Source organism: Polypterus senegalus, unplaced genomic scaffold (assembly GCF_016835505.1).
Source record: "Polypterus senegalus isolate Bchr_013 unplaced genomic scaffold, ASM1683550v1 scaffold_5049, whole genome shotgun sequence".
NCBI classification, from domain to species: Eukaryota; Metazoa; Chordata; class Cladistia; order Polypteriformes; family Polypteridae; genus Polypterus; species Polypterus senegalus.
The window spans coordinates 28,206-50,000 of record NW_024379972.1 but is presented as its reverse complement, the minus strand read 5'-3'; the positions used below and the strand labels follow the sequence as shown (position 1 = coordinate 50,000).

The 21,795-nt window shown below is 52.4% G+C and overlaps 3 protein-coding genes across 5 annotated transcripts in view; 2 read left to right on the top strand and 1 right to left on the bottom strand.

Annotated features, from left to right (window-relative positions):
- Positions 1–113: 113 nt before the first annotated feature.
- Positions 114–2,595, top strand: LOC120520061. The gene has a single exon (XM_039742703.1). The coding sequence runs from the start codon at positions 670–672 to the stop codon at positions 2,593–2,595; it is 1,926 nt and encodes a 641-aa protein (XP_039598637.1). The 5' UTR covers positions 114–669.
- Positions 2,596–8,004: 5,409 nt separating this feature from the next.
- On the top strand, positions 8,005–13,485 carry ifi35 (interferon-induced protein 35). 2 transcript variants are annotated; one of them, XM_039742707.1, is made up of 10 exons: positions 8,005–8,119; positions 9,097–9,149; positions 9,875–9,955; positions 10,814–10,972; positions 11,600–11,716; positions 11,826–11,970; positions 12,063–12,169; positions 12,692–12,878; positions 12,977–13,083; positions 13,170–13,485. In XM_039742707.1, the coding sequence occupies exons 2-10, from the start codon at positions 9,111–9,113 to the stop codon at positions 13,365–13,367; spliced, it is 1,140 nt and encodes a 379-aa protein (XP_039598641.1). In that variant the 5' UTR covers positions 8,005–8,119; positions 9,097–9,110; the 3' UTR covers positions 13,368–13,485. The 2 variants fall into 2 exon arrangements, with proteins under 2 accessions (XP_039598641.1, XP_039598640.1); XM_039742706.1 differs by having other exon boundaries at positions 8,119–8,207.
- A 152-nt stretch (positions 13,486–13,637) lies between these two features.
- Positions 13,638–21,795, bottom strand: part of LOC120520062 (mitogen-activated protein kinase kinase kinase 14-like) — a 29,099-nt gene continuing 20,941 nt past the window's right edge. For both annotated transcript variants that reach the window (XM_039742704.1, XM_039742705.1), the window contains exons 3-16: positions 21,184–21,253; positions 19,688–19,883; positions 19,144–19,569; positions 18,818–18,952; positions 18,178–18,307; positions 17,794–17,925; positions 17,571–17,675; positions 17,120–17,283; positions 15,168–15,318; positions 14,783–15,073; positions 14,591–14,697; positions 14,352–14,490; positions 14,177–14,277; positions 13,638–14,008 (exon numbers count right to left, since the gene is read on the bottom strand). In XM_039742704.1, coding sequence (XP_039598638.1) covers positions 13,781–14,008; positions 14,177–14,277; positions 14,352–14,490; positions 14,591–14,697; positions 14,783–15,073; positions 15,168–15,318; positions 17,120–17,283; positions 17,571–17,675; positions 17,794–17,925; positions 18,178–18,307; positions 18,818–18,952; positions 19,144–19,569; positions 19,688–19,883; positions 21,184–21,253 — 2,375 coding nt within the window. In that variant the 3' untranslated portion in view covers positions 13,638–13,780. The remainder of the gene's footprint in view (positions 14,009–14,176; positions 14,278–14,351; positions 14,491–14,590; positions 14,698–14,782; positions 15,074–15,167; positions 15,319–17,119; positions 17,284–17,570; positions 17,676–17,793; positions 17,926–18,177; positions 18,308–18,817; positions 18,953–19,143; positions 19,570–19,687; positions 19,884–21,183; positions 21,254–21,795) is intronic.

Here is a 21,795-nt window from a genome sequence, read left to right as displayed (position 1 = left end):
AATCGTGTCTTACTGTTTAGTGCTGTATCTGTCCTTGTATATAGCGTCTTTCATATCTGTCTGTCTATACTTCTGCGGTACAGTCCCTTTCATTTCTGTCTGTTTACCATATAGTGCCTTCTACTTGTATCTAAGTATCTGATGCATCACGTTTCATATCAATTACTGCTTTGATATCAATCCTTCTTTCATATAGCGCCTTTCATCTCACTCGATCTTTCTGTCTATTTTAGGTAGGGCCTTATCTATATATATATATATATATATACTATATAGCGCCTTTATACAGAGACCCCAAACTCCACGTGTTCAGCGACTGAGTGAGCACAGCACCTCTATGAGACCACGTAGCGCCCCCCACCAGTAGCCTGTCATGATTTCGATTGTGGTGGTCGTCGTCCGTTACTGATTGTCCTTGATGATTTAACCCTCTCAGGTCCGGCATTGGGGCCCCGGGCGACGACGATCTTCTCCGCCGGGTTTCCCACGACGCCCACCAGCTTGCTAAGAGCACAGAGCAGCCGCAGCGGCCCAGCGGTGGCGCCCCCTGTGTGCGGGTCGAGTCAACGCGAGACCGCAGCTGCGTTGCCATGGCTACTGTAAGCCGTTATCAGCCCCGGCAGCCCGGATGGAGGGTCACTTGAGCCCAGTGCAGGTAACGGAGCGGACATGAGCAGGCCTTGTCTTCAGCGTGTCCTGATCTCCAAAGTCCGCGGTGTGTTGAAGATGTCCAAGATCACCGCTCTGAAGCTGACCACTGACGGCAAGTTCAGGAGGTTCCTCCGGGAGCAGCGGCTCCGCCCGTTCTGTGACTTTATTTTCGAGAGCGACTTCTTAGAGATCACCGAAACCGGCCAGCTGTCCAGCATTCTCGGGGGGCTGCAGGTGGTCACGGTGGGCATCGCTTCCTCGGAGCCGGCGTTTCCTCTGCTGAACGCCATGCTCATCGCCAGGGCTGCCGTGGAAAAAGACGAGGACGACGACGACGAGGAAGAGGAGGAGGAGGAAGAGGAAGATGAATGGCGCCGCAAGAAGAGTTACCGCCGGGCGGCGCGCATGGAGCTGCGCAGGCTCATCCCGCTGGAGGCGGTCAGTCTGTCCGTCCTGAAGGAGGAGCAGCAGCAGCTGCGGGTGGAGCTCGTCACCGGGCGCGTGTACTACCTGCAGCTGCTGGCGCCCACCGGCCTCGAGAAGCTCGTCTTTGACCTGTGGATCTCGTTCATCAAGAAGCTGGAGGTGCCGAAGGTGGCCGATGAAACCCTGGGAGAGATCGGCCGCCTGGCCGTCCGGTGCAGCGAGGACGACCAGAAGACCCTGCACGCCTTCTGCGGGAACGTCATCCTCGAGAACAACTTCGTGGAGGTCACCCGAAGCGGCCACTTCCACTCTCAGGCCGGCCTGTCGGTGGTCACCCTTCTGGTGGCTTCCACCAATCCGTTCCTACGCAAGCCCGAGAAGCTGCTCGTGGGCAGACCCGTGCCCAGGGTCTTGGGGGCGAAGGACGACGGGCATCTGCATCGGGGCCTGCGCCACCTGCAGTCCAAGTGCTCCACCGCCAAGGGGGGCTGGCACCACTTCACCGAGATCACCCGCTGCCTGCCCCTCAGCGACGTCAAGCTGACAGTCCACAGCGAGGCGCTCCGACTCCTCCGCCTGGAGCTCCGCACCGGCCCCGTCTACTACCTGCGGCTTCTGGTGGCCCCGGGCGCGGCCAAGGACGCGTTCGACCTGTGGGTGAAGCTGGCCATCAAACTCCGGGAGATGAGCCCCGAGGAGGAGAAGGTGAGACCCTGCGGGCAGAGCCTGGCCGAGAGGCTGCTGAGCTTGGACCTGGAGGACCCCCTGCACTCGCTCTGCGACAACGCCCTCCTGGAGAGCGACTTCGCCGAGGTCCGCGAGGACGGCAACGCGCTGACCACCCGAGCTGGGGTGCCGCAGCTCACCGTCCTCGTCACCTCTAGCAACCCCTTCGTGCAGGTGCCCGACCTCATCCTCGTGGGCATCCCTTACGATAGGCACCTGGCCACTCCGACCAAGAAGAAGAAGAAGATCAGCCACGCGGCGTGCCCGGGCAGGAAGAGGTGCAAGCACTGGAACATGGAGCTGACCAGGCGACTGCCCCTGAGTGAGGTCAGGCTGGCCGTGCACAGCGAGGAGCGCCAGCAGCTCAAAGTGGAGCTCCGCACCGGGCACACGCACCACCTGCGGCTGCTGGCGGCGGCCGGGAACGAGAAGGCCGTGTTCGAGCAGTGGGTCAGGCTGGTGTCCCTGCTCGGGGAAGGTGCGACGGCGCAGGACCCCAAGGATGACGAGTTGCTCTCCACCGAGGAGCCGGAGGATGAACCCGTGTCTGAGGTGGGGCCTGAAGTGCAGGACGTGGTGGAGGTGGAGGTGGAGGTGGAGGTGGAGCCGGAGGTGCAGGACGAGTGGGCGGAGGGGCAGGAGGAGCCGCCACCTCGGGGCCCACGAGTGGTCCGAGCCCACGAGGACGTAGACAGACACCTGGACAAGAAGAAAGGCCTGCACATCAAACTGGACGGCCTGCTGGAGCGGGTGGACTTGGCGTGTGACCTCGCATTGAATGCCCTCGGTTAAGGGGGCCCCACGGTGGTTTAAGGGTTGATTGACAGCTGATGAGCTTTTGTTTTTATGCACCAATCCCTCCAATGGGGTCCGACGTGCCGGACTTGAAAATGGACGGCGCATCAGCTTGTGCTTTTAGAAAGTAAGAATTGGGGGAAACCATCCAGTCCATCAGGTTTGTTTGTTTAGCCAGCTGGGGGCTCAAGAGCCGAGGAGCAGGTGCCCCCCAATGGCCCCCGTCTTGTATTATATTTGTGATTGCCTTGTACAGAGATTGTTGTGAAAGGCGCTATATAAAATAAAATGTGAGTGGAGAAGAACCTCATTGTGCTTTGGCACTGAAATGTGGGAAAAAATGGGGGTCTCATGGCCCTGCTGTGCTTTGACAGGGAAAAGGCGCTATATAAGATGAAGGCTGTTGTGTGTTCTGTGATGAGGACGATGGTGACAAAGAGAAGTCCTTTAAGATGTCATTGCTGGGACCACAGGCTGGGACTTGGGGTGGTCCAAAGTGCTAGGTGGGACGTTGGAACGATGAATAAGTAACAGAATACCTAACAGTGTGGGTGGGGTGGCCTGACTGGATATCTGGGGGCGCTTAATGGCCCCCCTGGGTTTGTGGCACTCGATGTTCCCCGTGGCCCCCCAGCTTCTGCCATTTTGGCATTTTGACATGGAGAACTTGAAGCCCAAAAGGGTCGGAGTGGTCCATCGGAGCGATGGCATAGGGAAGCTAAGACCACCCCCATCCACAGGAAGCTTCTAGACCATTAGACCTGTAATCGGATCCACAGACAGAAGATCACAGATTTTTGGGGGTCCCAGCAGCTTTCTGATTTAAGGTGGCACACAGTCCAATGATGCCAAAGACCCAACTCCATATGCAGAGACCCCAGAATGAACACGCAAGGGACCACCCAACCCAGTAAAGGGCCTCTTCATGAGCATTTCTTTAAAAGTGCAGCGGGCACCGCATGGCAGCAACACCCACTGTACATCCGTGCCTTTACTTTTCATCATTCAAATTCTCTGGGTCACCAGGCACTTTGAACCTCATGCCAGTGTGCCAGGCAGGGCTGCCCTGTGGTGGTGCTACTATGACATGAGTGGGTTGTTTCAAAGAGCTTCTGTCCAGGGAGGAGACCCCATGCTTTGTCACCAGGCTTTTCCTGGATGCCATCGACTGGTGGGCTCATTGCTGACATCAGGACAGACCAAGAGGAGGATGCCCCTGGTCAGGAGTCGGTGGGCTTCATATTCCCGGCAGTCGCCTCCTTAGCATGAACTGAAGAAGCCCCCAGTTTGGAGAAGATGAGCACAGGTGAAGTATGGCTGCCATTACTACATGTGTGCCCTTCTTGGCATTTGCTGTACCCTGCCTTGTGCCAACAAAATCTTCAACCAAGAGGTGTGTAGGGAAATGGAAGCTCAGCATTTCTCTTGTTTAGAGGCGGCTCTTTGGTTTTGAATTTCTGTTCGATTTGTTTAGACGGGCAAAAGGAGTCGCATAAAATAAGAAGGGAAGGACAGTGACCTGAGATGACCCAGGGTGGCTCCAGTGACTTCTACTTGTGTTGGCATCCGTCCAGCTCTTAAACCCACACATCCAGGGCAACTGGAGCCTCCGAAGCAGGCATCGGGCACAAGGCCAGAAAAATGCCAGGAGAGGTGCCACCAGTCCAGCTGACATGATTGTCACTGCACTGCAGCAGGAACCTGCTGGAATTTAAAATGGTACCCCAACTATTCAGTATATAGCGCCTTTCATGCCTATCGATTGATCCGTGTATCTGCTGTGTGTTCACCCTGTGATGGACTCGTGTCACTCCAGGGCTTGTGTTTGCTGGGTTGGGCTCCAGCCCCCCATCACCGGGTTCATGGCATGGCAGGGTATATAGCGCCTTTCATCTTTAGCTATCTGTATAGCCATCTGTTATATGCTGTTCTTATCTATCAGCCATTTTAAAACACAAAGAAATAACAAATAGAAATCAATGCTTAAGATACGCCGTCAAAGCAGAGGGAGCGACGGATGGGAGTTTTAAAAATGGAAGAATCAATCAGACAGCCTTCGAGAAATCGGAGGAGCAAAAACATGTTTTATGTTTATGTATGAAAATTAATATCAGCAGAAAATGAGGATTAAAAAAGCTTGAAAAGTTGTAAATGTTTTGTATGAGATAAAGATGAGTGACTGAGAATACGACGTAATTATGACAGAATTGTAAATAAAGGGCTGTATATAGCGCCTTTCATTTTATATCTCTACCTACCTTTCACTCTATCTATCTATTATATAGCACCTTTCAATATCTATCTGTCATATAGCGCCTTTCACTCTATCTATATATCATATACCGCTTTTCACTCTTTCTGTCTATTTATCTATCTATCTATCTATTATATAGCACCTTTCTGTCTATCTATCTATCTATCTATCTATCTATCTATCTATCTATATCATATAGCGCCTTTCTATCTATCTATCTATCTATCTATCTATCTATCTATTATATAGCGCCTTTCTATCTATCTATCTATCTATCTATCTATCTATCATATAGCGCTTTTCACTCTATCTATCTATCTTTCTATCTATCTATCTATCTATCTATCTATCTATCATATAGCGCTTTTCACTCTATCTATCTATCTATCTATCTATCTATCTATCTATCTATCATATAGCGCTTTTCACTCTATCTATCTATCTATCTATCTATCTATCATATAGCGCTTTTCACTCTATCTATCTATCTATCTATCTATCTATCTATCTATATTATATAGCACCTTTCAATCTATTTTATAGTGCCTTTCACCTATCTATCTATCTATCTATCTATTATATAGCGCCTTTCACTCTTATCTGTCTATCTATCTATCTATATCATATAGCGCCTTTCTATCTATCTATCTATCTATCTATCTATCTATCATATTGCGCTTTTCACTCTTTCTGTCTATCTATCTATCATATAGCACCTTTCAATCTATCTATCTATCATATAGCGTCTTTCACTCTTATCTATCTATCTATCTATCTATCTATCTATTATATAGCGCCTTTCACTCTTATCTATCTATCTATCATATAGCGTCTTTCACTCTTATCTATCTATCTATCTATCTATCTATTATATAGCGCCTTTCAATATCTATCTATCATATAGTGCCTTCACGCCCATTTTATCATATTCTCAATCTGATGACTACTGAACATTTAATGTCTACCCAGTCCAGTCTTGCCACCTCATATGTCACGTGTCTTTTTGTCCCTGACTGTCCCCATTCCCAATCAGTAAGTCGTGTCGCCTCCATTTTTTTTTTTTTGTCGTATTTAGGGAGCAGCAGCAGTAGGGTGGGATGCACTGAAGTGAAGGTGCGTTGCTTCTGTTGTTGCCGCGGGTGCCACTTCTCAGCTCCTTTGTCGTTTTCCGAGCAGTTTGCCCCCTTTATTATGTTGTAATGATAACCACTTATGACAACTGACCGACCCAGCAGATGGCCGCTGTATTCATGAAGGGCTAAGGAAGCAGTGGGACATGACGCTGTGCCCACTGCCAGCGTGCCCCCAAACTGTTTCCAGACCTGCTTGTTCAGGCAGCGGCTTCGTGATTTTCGTATTTTTGGGTCTTCTCCGCTCTGATTTCATTTTCTTTGCTGCCAGTTTACTTTTTCTTGCATTATAAGTAAATGCTGCGGTGCTCAGAGTGACCAAAGTGCCAAGTCAGGAGGGCAGGCAGGCAGGAAACTGAAATGCCTGGCAGAGAACGGAGTGGCTGATGTTTTAAAATGTTGTTTGTCAAGTGACACGCGTCCATCCATGTCACCCCACCCCCCACTTACCTTAACATGTATTTTATTCTTTTTATTTTTTTTTCAGAATAGAAAATTGATGCCGCTCTGTTTTTGTGTGGGGCCCTGGTGCCAAGGAGTGAAATGGCACACTGGCTCATTTTTTTTATCTTTTTCCTCACTATCAGGATGGGCACACAGCACAGTGCCATTGCTAGTTGTGCGCCAAGCCTGCTTGTTCTCCCTGTGTCCCATTTTGAGTGGACTATGCCCTTCAAATCAGGTTGGTATGAGTTAGCGAGTAAATGCTGGCATACACGACCCTGTCTGGAGTGCCATTTTGCCCCCGGATTTTTCTGCCTTGTCCTTTGTGCCGTCAGGACAGACTTCGTGTCTCTGTGGCTCTGCATTGGCGGCCACCATTGAGCGGACAAACAGAAAAGGCGCGAAGGCGTGACGTGTGAGGGGCGTGAACGTGTGGCGCCCGCGGCAGGCGAGTCACCAATCAAAGCACAGCGCTCGCTAGAGCCCGCCCTCTTAGCTTTGACGTGTGACAGTTTCAGGGCTGTGGTGTCACAGAAATAATAAAGAATAATAAAGAACTATTTATCTATTCATGACACTATTAAATGTTTATATTCACATTGCACTGTTTTTATTGTTACATCTGAGTATGAAAAAGGCGCTATAACAATAAAATGTACTATTATTTATTACTGAATTTCACTCTTCGTTTATTGATTGATTGAGTTATTTATTGAGTTATTTGGTTCATTTTGTCCTCCACTTACATCCACCAGTTCAGAGCAGAAGGAAACCCCGCTAAGTCGACATGAAAGAAACAAAGAAACTCCACGCAGACTCCGCACCGGACCACCGCTCCACTGTCACGTGCCCTTCGGCTTCTCCAGAAGTCAAAACCTCGCAGTCCGCCTGGCTAAAGTGCCCACCGCCGTCTGTCGAGATGACCTGTGGAGGTGGCACACGATGTGGTCAGTGCCAGCTGAAGGCGACTCGCTCAGTAGAGCCACCTGGTAATTCATCGCTTTGGCCGCTTGGGGGCCATCTGGCCTTCCCTCGAGACGAGATTGTCCAACAGAGCGCCACGCTGCGGGGCTGCAGTCACACCTCCTGGGACCCGACGGGCCTGATGCACCCCCATTTCAAGTCGCCTAAATGGACTTGGCGGACACGACGTCGCACCTGACGCAGAGGCCCCGTGGTGGCCATTGACGCCAACTCGGATGACAGTGGAAGTGGCGCTATACATTAGTCGAGTTAAATCCTTCCGGGTCACCTGTTGACCTAACAGCCCGAGTGCCTCACCGATCAGGAACTGAACCCACGTCGCCGGTTAGCCGTTCATTTGGACTTCGAGTGTCAATTAAACCTCGCATTTTTATTTTTTTTGCACGTTCAAATTTTCATAAGGGTGTTTTAGTGAAAGACGCTATATAAACTCGTTGACATGAAACATTCACTTTACCGAGCAGTCAATACTGCGTTTACTTTTATAAAACTGATGAATAAGAATTAGAGGGGTGACCCGGCAGACTCCCCCAAATTTTAAAACTCCGTCACCGTCACCGGGCGCAACACCCACACGTGACCACATAGGCGGCTTCCAGTTCGTCAGAAAAGAAAAACAACAAAGCCGCGAAATCACGTGACAAGGCGACTTCGCAGATAAACGAAACCGAAATTAGGAGCGACGTACGAGGGGCGAGGAGGACGAGCGGTGAGTGGCGCCTGTGGGTCGGCGATTCTGGGCCAACGCGGGGCTGATGGTCGGTGGTCGCTGCTGGGCTCTCCTGGTCCGGAGTCACGTAACTCGTTTTTTCTTTTCCTTTTATTTTCTTTCGATCCGGGGGCTACGGTTGGGAGGGATTACGAGTTTGTACCGAAAAGAAAAAACGAAAAGGCGCAGCCGGCATTCAGACTCCCGACACGAAGTCCGTCCTGCCCGTGGCGCCAGGTGCCCAGCCCTACACGGGCACTGAAGTTTGTCGGTAAACTTTCCCATTCAGACGGTGAAGAAAGACGTAGAAACTCTAGCGCTGGGGTTGTCAAAGCCCCCCAATGCTTCCGTGGAGTAGAAGCGCTAAGCTCTGCGCCACCTTGCCGACGTTTAGGTTTTGCCCCTTAAAGACACTTCAGCAGGATGAGGGACGGCAGTAGGCGCAGCATTTGTCCTCGTTGTATATAGCGCCTTTCCGAGTCCCATTTACCAGTTTGTGTCTAAGCAAAAAAAGAAAAAGATTTAAAAAAAAAACAGCAGGTGGTAAAGCGGTCCGTCCAGGGTGGGCTCATTAACCGTACTGGGGTGGCTCAGTGGCACAGCAGTTAAAGAGCTGCGTTTGAGGGTTCGATTTATTTCCTCCTCATTTTCAGGATAATCAACAGTAATAATTATAATACATTTTATTTATATAGCGCCTTTTTTATGCGCAGGTCAGGTGGATTAGCGGCCACTGGTGCGGTGGGCTGGCGTCCCTTCCGGTGGGAGTTTAACTTTTGCCCGACTGCTTATCTCTCTGCACTGAAATGAAAGTTTAAAGCGCCGGATTGAGGGGCGGAGCCTGCAAGGCGCTATATGAAACAACTTGATGAGGAGCTGAAGGACACGCGTGACCACTGAGCCACCCACCCCTCGTCTGAGCCGGGGGTCTGACTGGCACTTTGTTTTGTAATCCGTTTACGTTTTTTCCTCCTCAGGTGATTCTGCCAGGATGGACTTTTCAGATTCCCTGTGCAGTGACGTGTCTCTGGTAGGTTTTGTCACCTTTCTGTCACATTGGCCACCTTTCTGTTTCAGTAACGCACTTTCTGCCTGCTAATGGATGTGCTCGCCTGTGGAGGGCGCTATATCTCAATAAACCCAATGATGGTGATGCACCGTGGAGGGTCACAATGGGTCGCTGCCAGGCCCTTTTGTGGTGTCAGCAATTGTCATTTTGAGGGGTGAATTCTGAATCCCGGCCAGGCTTGGCTCCTCACCTGTCACTCAGTGCTGCCAGGTGAGCCGATCCTCGAGTAACGGGCACCTTCAGGCGTTTCACGATTGTCTGCCCACACTCTTTTGGAGTGTCAAGTTAGTGTCACTTGTTGGCAGAACAAGGAAGTGACAAGACTTCAATGTAGTGACCACAGCATGGCACATCCCACTGCTGCCACCGTCGTAATGGAGTGGTGTGACATCCAGCACTGCGGGACACACAGGAGCTAACAAGCTGAGCTATAGAAGATCATCTGCCATCCTGATCCTTGGCACTGTACCATCAAAATCCCACTCAGAGCTCATCAAATTATGGGACCTGTGGTTAGCAGGCATCAACATGGTGGAGCCTGGCAGTGGCTGCCCCCCTAGTCACCTCGTTTGTGACGTTCACCTTCACTTTGATGCTCTGCCATTGCTGTAGAAGGTGCCACCCTGGCTGGCATCTGTTGGTGCCAGTTTAATATTTCCTCCAGTTTCATTCTGTTTCTCTTGCAGGACTCCAACTCGAGATCAGAAGACACCAGGAGTCCCCAGGAGAAGCTTAAAGCCATCCAGCAACAGATAAAGACCCACATGGTTAGTGTCGTCATTCATCAGGGCACCGAGCTCGGGCACGGGGACAAGTGAGGAGTCCAAAGTCACCTGCAGATGTCATAGGGACAAGTAAAGTGAGAGGGACTGATCTTTGTCAGCTTATATAGCGCCTTACATAGTGAGCCTGACCCGGTGGCCCACAAATCGACCTGCTGAGGGCCACACAAGTGGTGAGAGTGAATATGGTGCCTTTACGCAGGGCGCTGTGTGGGCGCAGGGCATCTGTTTGTGTTTTTACAGAGCGACTTACTGGGAAGTCGTGGGTGGGCTTCATCTTCATCCATCATTTAGAGCGACTTTACAGTTTATTTACGGCACAGATTTTTCAATTGGTTTTGATGCCACAGGCCCTGGCAGGTGGACTCGGTCACTCAGGGTCAGTGCAGGTATTGTCCCAGCTGATCTGTCACCGAGGGGCATGGTGGGCCTGGCAGGTGGACTCGGTCACTCAGGGTCAGTGCAGGTATTGTCCCAGCTGATCTGTCACCGAGGGGCAATGGTGGGCCTGGCAGGTGGACCCCGTCACTCAGGGTCAGTGCAGGTATTGTCCCAGCTGATCTGTCACCGAGGGGCAATGTTGGGCCTGGCAGGTGGACCCCGTCACTCAGGGTCAGTGCAGGTATTGTCCCAGCTGATCTGTCACCGAGGGGCATGGTGGGCCTGGCAGGTGGACTCGGTCACTCAGGGTCAGTGCAGGTATTGTCCCAGCTGATCTGTCACCGAGGGGCATGGTGGGCCCTGGCAGGTGGACCCCGTCACTTGTTCAGGGTCCCACCGATGGCCTCAGTGGGGTTTTCTCTCCTGACTCGCTCAGATTTTCTCGTCTCTTCTTCTCTTCAGCAAAACTATGAACGCATCGCAGAAGACAACGAGAAGCTGGCATCTGCCCAGAAGGATGCCCAGGCGATGTGGCAGGAGTTTGACCTGCGGATTCAGAAGACAATGCTGGACATTGAGAGCTCCAAGAAAGAGTTGGAGTCCCAGGCTGACAATTTCAAGGTTCTGTATATTTTGGGGGGGTGCAGATTGTGGTCGTGAGGGGGGCTTTTATGGCCAAGGTAATCTCAGGGGCCACCAACTGAGGGACGAGATGTCATTGGCCACCTGACTTGGTTTTGTCAAGTCGGCCTGTCACTTGTCCCCCCCAGCACCAGGGCCTGTAGTTCAAGCTGGGTGGACGGGAACGGCCATGTGACACGAGGGTCTGCTCCAATTGGGCACAGCTCGGAGGTAAAGGTGACCAGGCTGTCCCTCTCTAGTCTCACCTGACCTGATGGCACTGTGCACCCCCACCTTGCCACATGTGTCAAGGGACAAAGGATCAGATCATCATGGAGACCCAACACGGTGACGAGTGTTGGACAGGGGAATGTCACCTGACAGGAGGACGCTAAGTGGCCTATGGGTAGAGGGGTCGAGACACCAAGGATACGAGCGAGAGGCGGCTCAACAGCGCAATGGGACCGGCTTGGTCGAGAAGTCGTGAAGTACCCAGAGGTGGGCTTCCAGTGCCTTCCTCTGACCCCCCCAAGTGGAGGTGGGCTGCAAGGCGGGCTCAGATGGCAGCCATCTGTGACTTTGATGGGCATGACGGCTGACCTCTTTGCTCGTTTCCTGCACTTACAGGGGGAGCTGAATCAGGCCAAGATGGAGCAGGATGAGCTCCTCAGAGATAAAGGACATCTGCAGGAGGAGACCACCAGGATGGAAAGCCAACTTTGGGACTTGAAACAGAAAACACAGGTGTGTGTGTGTGTGTGTGGACCCCCCCCAACAACACCCTACAGGTTGACCACTCCAGTATGCTGGACATGCTCACCCAGCCCCCCATCTTCTTTTTTTTTTTTTCTAGAAGACCACCTCGGTCCCAGACAGGAACATGATCTTCAGTGGGCACACTGTCCCACAGCTCCCTCAAGCAGAGTTCGAGGTGACCCCTCACATCCTGTACCCCCTCGAGGGTGGGACGGCACTCATTACCTTTGAGGAGGAGATCGGTAGGGGGAAAAAAAAATGGAGCCCCTCAGGTGAGACCCCTGGCCTGGCACTCCTGATTGTAAGCTTTGTGTCTTTTTTTTTTTTTTTGCAGTGGCTCAGAAAATTCTGGAGATTGGCACCCATGAAGTCAAGCTGGGCGACTGCTTCCTGAGACTGGAGGCGCAGCCCGTGGACGTCTTTCTGCCCAAACACATCGAGGTACGCGCCCCTCATGTAGAGCCAGTCCAGGTGGGGGCACCCCGGCTCACTATTGGCTTGACCAATCGGACATGATGCCCAATCAGAGATCAGATACCCATGTGTGGGGCTGCCCACCCTAGTGTGGTCTGAGTGCCAAGTGTTAGGGAGAAGCGGGCAGGATGTCAAAGGAGTGGATGAGGAAGTCAGAGACCAGACAACACGGTGAACGTAGAAAGCGCCGGAAAGTGTGGCACTCTTCACATTCAAAATGGCTCAGTGGATAAAGCAGGCACCCGCACAGGTGATGCCCTGCCATCAATTGCTACCTAAAACAACCCACCAGGGCAAAGAGCCCAATACTGGGTCATGCCCACCACTTAGATGGTGAGCCCTTAGAAGAGTTTATACAACGAGAGTTTGTCATTCATTTATTTCCTCACCTGTGAGGCTGGCATGCTGGCTAACATTTCCCTCTTGGGTGCCAGGGCAGGTTCAACCTAAAGTCGTGGGCCCACAATAACGGTCGTTCCCCCTTCACAGATCGAGATGCACGTGTGTGAAAGACGCGTCCTCATCTCCAACATCCCCCAAGTCGGGAGCGACGAGCAGATCCTCGATAAGCTGGAGATCTTCTTCTCAAAACAGAAGAATGGCGGTGGCGAGGTGGAGCAGACTGAAATGATGCCAGACTCGCGCAACGTCGTTTTGGCATTCCTGGATGACAAGGGTATGTGCCCTCAGGGGGTTTTCAGGGGTCCGCCAGACACCGTCCTCACGGTGCGGCCAGAATCGACCTCACGGGTTGGTGCTCTGTGTGTATTTCAGTGGCACAGAGGCTGGCGCAGAAGGAACTCTTCGAGGTGCCACTCTTCAACAAGACGTACCCGCTCAAGGTGACCCCCTTCCTTAATGGAAAGATCAAAGAGCTGCAGGTAGGTGGCAGGCTTGCCCCTCCAGTCTTGCTGTGGTGCTGGCCCACCTGCACCACACCAAGCTTTGCCCAATTTGCCCCCCACAGATGTGCAGGTCACGGTGCAGCAGGACAGTGCAGCTGATTGGCATCCCCAACATCATGGAGGAGGACACCCTGCAGGACAGCCTGGAGATCTACTTCCAGAAACCCAGCAATGGCGGCGGCGAGGTGGACGCCTTCGTCTATGTGCCCCTGGGCAAGAGCGTGCTGGCCGTCTTTGAGGAGGAGGGCACCGTCATCTGAGCTGCAGTGACACGTCGCTTGCATGGCTACTTTGTTTTGTTGACAATGTCAAGTTTTGTGATTGGTTACTTTAAATGACACAAATAAAGATGTCACTCGCATGGAGGGGTGTGTGCCAGTCAGTTGTCAGTCTGCTTATTTAAGCCATAAAAATGCCAGCCAGACAAGACCTAACCTCATTACTCAGCTAGCGTCCCCTCGAGAGTCCCTGGCAGTAAAGAATCGCGGCCGCCATCTTACCGCAGGCAACAAGGACGGGCCAGGCAGGTCTTTCTTGTTTTGCACCATTTTTATTGTCATTTTTTAAAACATACGTCATCAAAGGACAAATGTTGACATTCATCAGCATGTCGGTAATGCTACAGGATAAAAGAGTGCCAAGGCGCCCACTCACATGCAGAGGGGATGCAGATTCACACGGGGCATCGCAGGCCCGGCTGGGCTTTGAACTGGGATCCTGTGGCTTTCAGCGCATTTAAGACCCGCACCTCCAGCTTGCCCTGTTTGACCCTCCACGCCCAACCCGGACTGCAGTCTGGTGCCAGCGTGCAGCGCAGGGCGATTCCCGAATCGGGGATTTCTTCATTACTCAGCACTGGGCTCCCATCATGCCTGACCAGGCTAAAGGCGGCGGCGGAGATCTGGGTGGTAAAAGAGACACGATAGGAATTGAGATGCCATCACAGCAACTGGCAAAAAGGCTGCCAAAAGGTGGGCAAGCGCAAGCAGAAAGTGGTGGAGGCGCATCTGCCGGAACATGGCTGGGGATTTGCAGCAGACAGACAGACATAGACAGACTGAGCGCCTACCTGCTCACTGATGCCAAGTGCCACATGGCCCACGGACACCCTGGGCGACTCCCTAATCAGCAGCGTCTCACCGTGGAAGCCCTGGATTTGAATGTCCACACCTGTTGACAAAGTCCCAACTGTTTAGTATAGCGCCTTTCACACTCGCACACACACACAGGGTGGGCAGACGTACCCTTCAGGCAGACAGGGGCTTCCCCACTGGGCCCCAGCCAGCTCTCCAAGCTGAAGAGCTGTCCGTCTGTCTGGCTGTTGTACGAATAAATTCCAGAGCTGAGGTCGTCCCTCACACTCGACGGGTATCGCCCAGAGTCCTGCAAAGAGGGGACAAAACAGGCAAGGGGTCACTTGACCCGCCACCCGACAAGCTGTGGCACCAGGCTAAAGACAAATACAATCAAGAAGGGGGCCGACCTTGTCACCGGGGTCCCAGTACGGGAAGCTGTCACTGGACAGACAGGACAGCAGCTGCTCCTGCACCTCTGGAGAGTGCGGCTGGGACAGGCTGCTCAAGAAGAAGTCTGCACAAAGAGGAATAACCATTAGGACCCACCCGGAGCGGATTGCCACCTGGGAAGACCCCCCAGACGAAGCCGTGACCCTCACCTCTCTCCAGCTGCTGCAGCTCCTGCTCCGAGTCGGTGTGGTTTCGCTCCTGGTGGTGGGTTTTGTGAACGCTCGCCGGCAACACGGTAAGGGAGGAGAGTGCCTGGGGCGATTCGGTGACAAACTCCTCGTCCCCTGTCCTGTAGGGCACGTGGCCGTCTGGCTCCTGTTCCTTGCTGTCTTTGACCGAGTCGAGAGCCTGGCAGTCTCCCACCTCCGACTTTGGGGGCTCAGCTGCAGGGCCTGCCGGTTCCTGATAAGGTCCATTCAACGGGCTGCTCAAGCCACCTACTGTAAAGTGCAAGATGACACACAAACATGAAGTCGGAGTGTCGCTCGACATCAAACCACCCGACGGTGGGCAGCGTAAAACGCTAGGACTTGCCATCTCTCAGGGCCTCCGTGACCTTCGCCAACAGTTCGCCGGCCGAAGCCCTCTTTGTCGGGTCCTTCTCTAGTCCCGCTCTGATGACATCCGCCGTGCCGGGGCTGCAGCTGGGGGGAATTTCCTTCACGGGTGGGGGCTCGTTAGCAATCTACAGAGAGAGACGGGATGACACAAGAATGTGAGCGGTTCAAGGGTCCAAGAGCGGCCCAAATTAATGAAAGAGAGGTGGAGGCCACTTGACACGTCTGTGCTGAGACACGGCGCTGAATGGCTCGTCCACTCCCCGTTGTGTTGTTGTTTCTAAACTACGCAGACGCCGATGCCCCGCCATGTATGCACAAGAAGGAGAGGTGGGCTACACGGGTGACTCAATAGGAGGTCATCAGGTCTTCAAAGGCACGCAATAATATATGAAGTACAGGGTGAGCCCCCCACTTCTCAAGGTCATTGTGCCAGTGGGTTGGGGGTCCTTTCATAGGCGATCCCTTGTAGTATGCAGTCGGTCCGGTGTGCACCGTCGCTTTCCATCATCACTACGCAACGCGCCTTCCCAACGCACTTCAGCCTTCCTCCGGACGATGACATCCCAAGTCGGAAAACAAGTCTAAATTCAGACAGATGGGTACGACATTGAAGAGAAAACCTGCAGGCCGTCCTCAAACTTTACGAACGCCTGAAAACATCTAAGCTGTAAGGGCATCCATTTTGCAGTCAGCTAGACGTTCAGCACGCGTCTGCCTCAGGCACTTCCAATGCGTCTTTGAGGACCTGAATTTCCATCCATTCAAAATGATGGCAGTGCAGAAACTCGCCGAGAGAGACTGGGAGTGCCAACATTCAGCAAACCGTTCATCGAGATGCCATCGTCATGTGATATCAGCGACGAGGCACATCTCCGTTTGAATGGTTGCGTAAATAAGCAAAGCTTTCACTATTGGGCTGAAACCAACGCTCGTGAACTTCATCAGAGGCCCCATCCCCGCACAGCGAGCACACGTCTTACAGTTTGGTGCACCACTGTAGGTCTTTGTAAGGACGGGGGATCAACGCTCACCGTCACCTCAGAACCTTCCACTGAAATGCCAGAGAACTGGAAGAAATGGATGTGGTGGATGCCTGGAGCGAAAGCTCATTTTGCGGGGAAGCTGATCTCGGTGCGCGGCGATGTCGGGTGGCCCTCTCGTTCGCCTGATCTCGCTCCATGCGATTTCTAGCTCTAAAACCTTGAAGTCCTCGAGGACGCTATTCCGCTTGAAATGGCCAAAACGAGTCACGTAAGCGTTCAGAAATCGTCTTGACGAGCGTATCGCTAATGGCGCCCACCACCTTGAAGGCCTCGTTTTTAACACACAGCAAAAACAAAATCGATTTTGAATCCCCGTTCTTGTGTCGTAACGAAATGTATTTGATCTTGTAGCGTTTATGTAGGATACACGTTTGAAATGTGGTGCCACTTGTTTTTGGCTCACCCTGTACATCTGTTTAACGTGAAGGTCGCCCGCTCGCGAGACTACTATACTCGCCTTCCCTTCGCCACTTTTGGTTAAGGGGTCTGATGCGCCAGCTCCGTTTTTCCTCCTAAAGCCTGTAGTAACAGGCGCAGCTCTCCTTCCACCCATCTCACCTCCTCTGCTGTGACATTCTTAGGTAGGACACTTTGCCCAAACGCTGTCACCTACCGCCTAGGAGAACATGAATGTGTTGAACGAGTGGGCCGCAACAAGTGTACGCCTGTTTTGGTGTCTAACCGTGGGCCCACTTTGTGCTGAGCGCCCGTGCTCAGGCTTAACTCGGCAAATGACCAGGTCAGGGGGGCTCAGGTACACAGAAGGGGACTTTCAAGGGTGACAGAGGTCATCATGGTCTTTATGTCTGCACTTTGGCTGCCTTTTGTGGTCACAGTATCAGGGATGTGGAACTGGCCCCCTATTTTTGATCAAGGGCCTCACCTTGAGCACCAGCGGATGCTTGTAATAACGTGTCCAAGGGTGGCAGCCATTCAACATATGAAGCATCATGCAGCAGCTGCTCCACACGTCAGCCTTGGCGCTACAGGCCTCTCCGTTCACCAGCTCAGGGGCCATGTGCGTCTCGGTGCCCTGCAGGTCCTCCCCTGTGCAGACACAGAAAATCGAATATCAGCAGAGATCACGGTGTTCAGGTCATTAGAAAAGCCAAAGCAGTGTGCGCAACGGGGCAGATCTCAGAGAAACCACACAGTCCAGCTGCCTCGGAGTGAAGGCCAGGACTGTCTGCTCACACACGTGGACACTGGCACCTCAGGCCGGCCATTTCCCCACATAGACAGGCCCACATTTGCTTCCCTTTTACTGTTTTTGGTCTGCATGACTTAACCTTTGGTGTCTTTTTAATGTCTCAGTGTCACATAAGGAGTCTGACCTGTAGGAGGCCCCGGGCTAAAGCCATTGGCATCAAGCTTCTCCGAGTGGCCAAAGTCACAGAGGGCAGCCTTCTGTCCGTCTGATGAGAGCAACACGTTGTCTGCTGCAGAGAGAAAGAGGTGAACATCATCAGCGGTGACGCCGAGCCATTCAAACAGTAGCCCCCAGTGGAGAAGCTCCACAGGTACAGTAAATGGATGGCACAGCAGAGGTGGTCCTACCTTTAATATCCTTGTGAAGGATCCGACGCTTCTGCAGGTGCTCCAGCGCCTCTAAAACCTGCTCCTGGTAAAAGAGCGCACGGTCCTCAGGGAGCCGGCCATTGTCTTTAATGAGCCTGGCAAGGGAGCCACCTTGACAGAGAACACAGAGAGCATGACACCGCCACAAATGTCTTGATGTCCTACACTAGAATTAAGGCTATGGACATGTGTTGCTCTTCTTCATGTTAATTGCTCCCCTCATTCACTTCCCAGTCTAAGCCACTTTTCTTCCTCAGTTAGTCCGTTACAACGAGATCCTGACTTGCCCACCACCTCTATAGTGTGGCTGGTAACTTCCTAGTATCAGCCGTCTACCCCTCACCTTTCCTCGGCATAACCTACCTGACATGTGCTCCATGAAGAGAGTGACAAAGGAGTCCTCCCTCACAGCTCCAAAGAGCTGGACGATCCGAGGGGAGCTCAGAGCACTCCACGAGCTGACCTCCTCCCAGCGGAATCTGTCCAGGGATATCTAGAAAAGGCAAAACCAGCAGATTAGGGGATGCAAACATCTGCCTCGTTGGTGAAACAGGAAGCAACTGAGGAAATGACAGCATAGATGCCACACCACTTCTGAGGCCACCTGGGATGTACCGAGGGTCAGCCAACAAGGTGGCAACTGGGAGCCGTCTGTTTCAGATGCCTACATATTTCAAAACAAAGGGTTTCATGTTTCCATGGAAGCAGGCTCCGATTGCAGCGCATTGCCACACCCACTACATGGCACACCACCTGGACTGAGATCTGAGTGCAGCCGTGGTGCACCCCTCAAAGGGTGGCTGGGGTGCCAATCCAGCCACCAAGGTTTCCCTGCAAGGTGGAGGGCCTGCTTGCAGGATGCAGATTAGCGTCATGCCCAGGATGGAGCAATTGCAGCCTGATGTGAAACAGAAGAGTGCCAAAGGGGTGGGCAGGTCATGGCCACTCCTTTCTCAAACTTGGCCCCAAAGTACATGCCTCTTCATCACCCAGTGAGGTTTACCTTCTTTGCTGCAAATTCAAAGACAGAGCTTTGGTCTCTGCAGTGGTACACTTCCCCAAAGGCACCGTTCTGCAGGTGGTGGCAGATCTTGTACTCCTTGTTCTCTCTGTACTCCGAGTCCACCGGAGTCAGGTCCTGTTAAGAAAATGAGATCGTTTAATGGGGCGGGAGCCAGAAGACGTGGAACAATGTTGGTCTACCACCATCTTCAGGGTCAAACGGGCCTGGGTACAGTGCAATGCCGCTCAATGACCTTAAGAGGGAGACACAGCAATCCAGGCTGGCAACCATTCAACGTCGACAGCACAAAGCCCTGCAGCTCTCACCTCATGAAGGAGGACTCCCTCGTTGCAGCCCTCCTTTGGCAAGCTCTCCTCACTCTTCACCTTCTGGAAGAAGGGGCCAATATGCTGGGCTTCCCCGAGACTCACGTGACCCCGCAGTGCTGTGACCGCCAACTGCTGGACTTCCAGGCTCTCGGACGAGGTGGAGGAAGAGGAGGAGGAGGAGGAGGAGGCTGGAAGACAGCTGCTCTCCTCACTAAACAACTTCAGGCTGTTCAGCCTGTTGCGAAACATAAGCCAATTCCAGGGCTCAGAGATTAAGTAGGGCAGCTTGCTACCCGAGTCCCTGTAAGAGTCCTGCGTGTCCCGGATGGGTATCCCTGGCTCCATTGCTGGTAAGCCAGGCACCTCAGTCTCCTGTATCCCCAGACTCTGCGAGTAAGATCCACTGGATTCAGTCTCATCCTCCTACAGAAAGACAGGGGAAGTGCAGAGACACTTGAGATGAGCTGCAGACACTTGACTCGCTTGAACAGGCAGGGGGCGCTACAGGAGGAGGAGAAGTCAGGACAGAAGGAGAAAATACCTGCACTTGGACCGGCACTGGGGCACAGCTCTCCTGCTCTGGGTGCCCAGAGGACTGGCTCTCTCTTCGGCATCTCCGCCGCTCCCACTTTCGCTGTTTCCTCCGTTTGCGGCGTGGTCGGCAGGACACAGACTCTACTGCCTGGGTCAGTGAGGCTCCTCTGCTGGACATGTGGACCACATTGTTCTGATCAGATCTGCGAAAGGATGAGACAGCAAAGCATCAGCAGTGGGCAGCGAGTTTCAACAACTGAATCACGTTCGCCTCGAGGAGGAGGAGAAGGAGGAGGTTGTTGGGAGCAGGCGCCGATTATGGCACGTTGCTACACCCACTACATGGCACACCACCTGGACTGAGATCCCAGTGCAGCCGTGTAACGGGTGACACCTCAGCACCACGCTGAACAGTGTGAGGTTTTTGATGGTGGCTGGGGTGCCAATCCTGCCACCAACCCCCAAGTTTTCCCTGCAAGTTGAAGGGCCTGCTTGCAGGATGCAGATTAGCGTCATGCCCAGGACGGAGCAATGGCAGGTTAAGGGCCTTCCTTGTTCAGTGGCCCAATGGAGTGGAGTCACTTGTGGCGTTTATGGGATTCGAACCAGCAACCTTCCCATTACTGGTGCTGATCCCTAGCCTCAGAGCCACCACTCCGCCGCAAGAATGAAATCAAATGACCTTCTTTTAATAATGTCACAATTTGTTCCACGTCCCCAAGTGAAATGTGTCTGGAAGCAAAGACAGAACTACAGGAAAGGGGACTGAGAACTCCAGGTGCTTCCGAGCCTCTTCTGCTCTACTTTCAATGATGGACCACAACAGTATATCATACAGTGTATGCCTCAGATCACAAAGGTTACCCAGAAGACTAGAGACTGGCACTTCAGGTGTCACCGTCCCATGTGGTGAGCCATAGGAAATGACAACTCAAAATTCTTTTCTTTAGGAGGAAAGATCTTTGTCCAAGACGCTGCTCCAGACATCCCAGAAGGACCTTAAAGTGCCCGAAGGCAACTATTAAAGTAAGAGACCCCCCAATCTGCTCACCAGGCTTGCTCATAAACACGCCAGCATGTCTGGTTTCCAAACCATATTTGGGCATTTAGAATCTGCTCACTGAGCACCCCCTGTGGTCACAATTGGCACACCCGTTGGATCTGAAGAATAGCTATGCAAATAATCAGGTATTGAGCCACCTCATCGTGTCCAGTCTAAGGAAGAATAATGGAGGTGACCGTGTGCTCCTCAATTAGGTGTATATACTCTAAAGGACATCTGTCTCCTTCACAAGAGAGGGGCTTTATGGGTAAGAAGGTACACTTGACAACATGGCTGGTGAACTGAAACGCCACCACCAGCTTCCCATCGGACTCTCAACACAGCAACAGGACTATGTAAGGTGCTATATAAAATAAGAGGAGACAGGAGGAGGTGGGTTTAATAAGAAATAAGGGACACAAATGTGGGTGTGGATGACGAGAAACCCCAGCGGTGCTCACCTGAAGCAGTTTGGAGAGCAGATGATGGGTCCTTTGGAGCAGGTGGGGCTGAACTCTTGTTTTCCTTCATCTACACAAAGCAAACAGCAGGAGGATATTAGAGACCACCGCACAACAATAGGCAAGAGTTTTAGTAACACCCCGATGGCACCAGGCAGCAGTCTTACCTCTCGGGTTAGAAAAACCTGGCATTGGTCACTCCAGACTGGCCATCATACATACCTGAAGACCACGCTAAGGGTGCATATCACAATGGCAAAGTGGGCAGGTGCCACAATCACAGAGGTAGGCCCCTCTCTGCCAGCCCAGCAAGGGCACAGAGTCAAATTAAAATCGGGGGTCATTCGTCATAAGGAAGGCCCAGAGAAATGGTGGGCTGACTTTAATTATGGCATCTATCCCCCCTTCATAAAAAGAGAGCCCTGCCACACTGAAGGATAATCGGGGGGCTACAAGAAATAAAGAGAAGCTTCTCCCAAGTCAAACCAGAAGAGTGGGTAGATTTAAGCTAAATTAAGATTGCCATATCTGAGGCTGCGTCCCACCTTGATGGTCAGAAAGCAAATGGACTGACTGATCTTTGTATTATGGGGTTCTTGCAGGACCGCTTTA

Coding starts and splice junctions, on each gene's coding strand:
- ifi35 (XM_039742707.1), top strand. CDS start 9,111: ATGGACTTTTCAGATTCCCTGTGCAGTGACGTGTCTCTG. Junction 9,150..9,874: donor TGTGCAGTGACGTGTCTCTG/GTAGGTTTTGTC, acceptor TTTCTCTTGCAG/GACTCCAACTCGAGATCAGA. Junction 13,084..13,169: donor GAAAGATCAAAGAGCTGCAG/GTAGGTGGCAGG, acceptor TGCCCCCCACAG/ATGTGCAGGTCACGGTGCAG.
- LOC120520061 (XM_039742703.1), top strand. CDS start 670: ATGAGCAGGCCTTGTCTTCAGCGTGTCCTGATCTCCAAAGTCCGCGGT.